Source organism: Limulus polyphemus, unplaced genomic scaffold (genome assembly GCF_000517525.1).
Source record: "Limulus polyphemus unplaced genomic scaffold, Limulus_polyphemus-2.1.2 Scaffold2698, whole genome shotgun sequence".
Lineage (NCBI taxonomy): Eukaryota > Metazoa > Arthropoda > Merostomata > Xiphosura > Limulidae > Limulus > Limulus polyphemus.
In genome coordinates this window covers 52,310-56,783 of record NW_013668308.1, presented here as the reverse complement: position 1 = coordinate 56,783, position 4,474 = coordinate 52,310, and the positions used below count along the sequence as shown (strand labels likewise).

The window sequence follows — 4,474 nt, the reverse complement described above, 5'->3', positions numbered from 1 at the left end:
ATCGGTTTAGCATATCGAAGTAGGAATTATTACCTATTAGAGTAAAGTGAGGACCAATTGTACCATAGTAGAGCATATGAGTGTGATCCGTATGATTTGGGGCATTAATGACATCATTTTGAAGACACAGAAGTAGGTATATCTAACAGTGCTTATTTCTACCCACACCATGCTTTCATCTGTCATATGCGTTATATTTCTGAATAAAAATGGTTGTTTATTGTTCTAGATTCTCTCCAGATTAGTATAAGTTTGTTATCTGGCTGCAAGGAGAAATAGGATTCATTTATAAGAAAAAAAAGAATATAGCCCTATATGCGGTAGTTCACTGGGCCACCTCTCGGAGCTTTTGCAAACGAGTTGTTTTGTGCTTTGCGTTGAGCTTTAACGCACCTCATTAGGTGTCTGGTATACAGACCGGCCTTATGAATTCTGCTTTTAGCTATTTCAACACAGACTCTCGTTGCGGCTGTGAACAATTGATCCAGTTTTAGAGTAAGGACCCTAAGATTCTGGTGAGCCAGTTTCGGTAGACATTGGTCGTTTGTTTGCTTTGTAGATGATGGCTTGCCATATTCAGGTATATATAAGCAATCGGCTAGGATGCAGTTTCACATCTGTTAAATAACACTTTGGGACACTTCTATTCAATTTGCAACAGCCGGTGTGAGAGATGGACTTCCATTCATCTGATGACATTAAGGAAATTAAGGAAACATCCAGATATCTTCTGTGAGGTCTAAACATGGCTTATGCACATTAAAAGTGAAACAAAAACGAAAAAAACGGCGTTTTTAGCCCATTGAAACATGAAGTCTTTATTACTTTGTGAAGCCCTGATAATGATAATTATGTTACCGAAACTAGTCAGTTGAAAAATTAATAAAGACTTTCGTTATGCCAAAACAAACACAAAAAATGTCCTTTTTGTTTTTACTTTTAATATAAATTAGTACAATGTGCCCTAAAATAAATTATGGTTTATAAATAATTGGAAGCATCATAAACTGTAATTCACTACAAAGTACAAATAGAACAAGAGCGTGTGGGAATACTATATATTGCATACACAGAATGACAAAGAATTTTCATCTTAGATGACGTGACTGATAATAACGTGCCTGATTTGAGTGGCGTCATTGACATTATTTGACAAGTGTTTTTCTCTGGTCATAACTATAATATTAGGAATTCGGATTTCTCCTTTTTTATATATAACATGGAAATATCCCTATTTGTTTAAATCATAACTTGAGTATGCTTATCCTCATTTGGAAAGACTACTGAAAAACTGAAAGTATTTAAATATATTTACGTAGTACTAAAGATTAACATTTTCCATATCACTGACAGAAGCAAGCAAGTGTTTCAATATTTATTGTTGCTGATGTCACAGTACCTTCTTTGGTTTTTGTTACTTTTATAACTTTTTACGAACGTCAAAAATGTCAGCTAAGAAATAAACTACCAGACAAAAGTGAATGTATTGTTCCCCATCATTTTTGCCAATTTTTTATTTTTCAGCAAGGAGTTTTTTTTTCTAGCTATAATTTTAACTTTACCAGAAAGCAGAATACAGAAAAATGATCTTGTTTTAAGGTGTGTTTTTAATCTTAGATAAAAAGTAGTGTTACATCTATTAGATCTGCCTGATGCTTTAAAATAAGAAAGATGGAATTTCAGCCTTGAGATAAAAAAACTGTCTAAAGTCAAACTAGTTAGATGCAGTCATTAAAGATTCGATTCTAGTATAGTGATTAATTTAATATATTATGAATCATAATGCATTTTAGCGATTTGGAAATATTTTCATATTTTATGTCGTTTTTCTTAGAGTTGTTCTTCTTGCCGTGTGTTTATTTACTCTTGTCTCCACGACCATTGACATTTTCCTAAGAAAAATGAAAGGAAAGACGGAGCTCATTCGTATCGTTTCCAAACGTAGGTAGATTGTTTTCTTATAACTACTTCAATCTGGCAAGAACAGTAAAAATTATAGTAACAACAAAAAAAGAAAAGAAAAAATATTCTGAGAATCAATCGATTAAAAAACAAACAAGTTCTCAAACTAGTGGCGTAACTATAAAAGACGCCCTTCCCCCACATTAAAAGTAATTGGGCCCCCTACATTTACTTCCCTATAATTGTAATTGCGGTTCTAGCTGATTGGTATCACTAAGTTAAAAGAATAGAGCAACCGCCCTTTAGTTCAAACAAATTAAGTTCTATGTTTTTCCTCTTGTCGCCAATTCTTAAGTTTGTCAGGCCCTCCTTGCGGAGGCATATGTAGAGTACTGTCTCGAACTGACTAAAGAACACTTAAAAAGCTAACAAAACTTAATTGAAATTTTGAAAAGCTGCAAGTGTAAAAGGCATTTGCAAAATTTTTATGCTTCACTTGCGCATACCAACGTTTTTAACAAGACGTTTAAGATAAAGTATTTTTAGTTCAACCTAGAAACGAGGGCAACATTATTTCTTCATGCCTCACATGTGTATACCAACGTTTTTAATAAGATGTTTAAGAGAAAGAATTTTTAGTTCAACCTAGAGCCGAGGGCAACATTATTTCTTAATGTAAAAAAAAGAAAGAAAAATACACACATTATATTACTAAAAATACTTGGACGGCATAACTTTAGAAACAAGTGTAATATTTCGCAGCTAAGACCTTATTTTCAAAAGGACCTAGAGGTCAAACTCATGCTTCGCGCACAAAACATTTTATTTTTTGTTGGTTGTCTGATTTTATACCTTAATGCACAAAGTTTTTTGTTCAACCTAGAGCCGAGGGCAACATTATTTCTTAATGTTAAAAGAAAAGAAAAATACACCCATTATATTACTAAAAATACTTGGACGGCATAACTTTAGAAAGAAGTGTAATATTTCGCAGTTAAGACCTTATTTTCAAAAGGACCTAGAGGTCAAACTCATGCTTCGCGCACAAAATATTTGTTTTTGATTGTCTGATTTTATACCTTAATGCACAAAGTTTATAAAACGTAAAGGCAATGCTATGTATTCAAAGTAATTAAAACAGTTAAGTGATCCACTTAGATTGCTCACGTAAAAAGTTAGGTACGTAGAGCTCTGAACGAATATGATGGCCGTGTGGATAGTTTCAATGATTTCGAAGTTAAACCTATTTCATACCTTTAATAAAAAAGACATCTCGATCAAAATGGTGTGGCCCAAAGGACAAACTAATCGACTTATCTAGTAAGTGATTTTTGTTTTGTTTTTAATTTCGCGGAAAGTTATACGAGGGCTATCTGCGCTGGCCGTCCCTAACTTAGTAGTGAAAGACTAGAGGGAAGGCAACTAATCATCTCTACCAACCATCACCTCTTGGGCTGCTCTTTTACTACTGGACGCCCCTAATTTAGTAGTGGAAGATTAGAGGGAAGGCAGCTAATCTTCTCTACCCACCATCACCTCTTGGGCTACTCTTTTACTACTGGACGCCCCTAATTTAGTAGTGGAAGATTAGAGGGAAGGCAGCTAATCTTCTCTACCCACCATCACCTCTTGGGCTACTCTTTTACTAACGATTAGTGGAATTGACCGTCATATTATAACGCCCCCACTTCGCCATACCGAGCCTATCAAGTAAGAGTCATCAGACCTAGAGAGGTTTTCAAAACCTGGATATCGAGAGCAAGTGTTAAAACTCAAAAGGGTGACATTACTGGTACTCTGAATGTATATAAATAAACTAAAAAAGTCACACACAACACCTTAACACACAAACACTGCTGTATGAGACGGGGTTCTGAGGATTGACAATTCCATTCCTTATGCAATGCATAGCACTATTTACCCCCCCCCCTACTCCTAATTTCATTTTTACATAGTTTAAAGAAGTTAAAAGCCTCCCACGCACGCATAAACATTACTATTTTAGTTATATAGATAGGTCTAAATTTAGGGTTAATCACAACTTGAACTCTGTTATTGATACTTATCACCAATAGCTGACACATGTCAAGTCTCGGCTCCATCGGGATCTGCGAGGGTGTCATCATCATCATCTTCTTCATCGGGATTCGGTCCATGTTTTGGACCAGGGAGAGTCAGGTTCAGCGTAGACCTCTTCCTCCCTCTCTGGAATTGTTATTTTGTTTGCAGTGTTACTGAATCTTAAGTAATAACCCTTGTTACGTTGTTGTTGCATTACTCACAGTACGTTATATTTTGTCCATTGTCCGCAGTTTTAATCAACATATCATGCCATGTCCAATTCATGGGGTAATAGTAACTTTATTTTCACTAGCTTCACTTATGTATTAGTCCGTATTAACAATACAGTTCCACTTAGCAGTCATATATACATCTGGAAAAAAGTTAAGCACCCCGAAATATTTTTCAGGATTGCTTATTGAAAATAAGGTTTAATTTTCATGATGTTGAGCAATGTTCATAATTTTAAACATAATTAAAAGGGTGTGAGCGTTCAGGTGTGACATTTAAA

The 4,474-nt window shown here is 34.9% G+C and overlaps 1 protein-coding gene across 1 annotated transcript in view; it reads left to right on the top strand.

Annotated features, from left to right (window-relative positions):
- LOC111087823 (nose resistant to fluoxetine protein 6-like) overlaps positions 1–4,474 on the top strand; it is a 43,088-nt gene that overhangs the window by 5,709 nt on the left and 32,905 nt on the right. Inside the window, exon 5 of the mRNA XM_022395861.1 lies at positions 1,835–1,941. Coding sequence (XP_022251569.1) covers positions 1,835–1,941 — 107 coding nt within the window. The remainder of the gene's footprint in view (positions 1–1,834; positions 1,942–4,474) is intronic.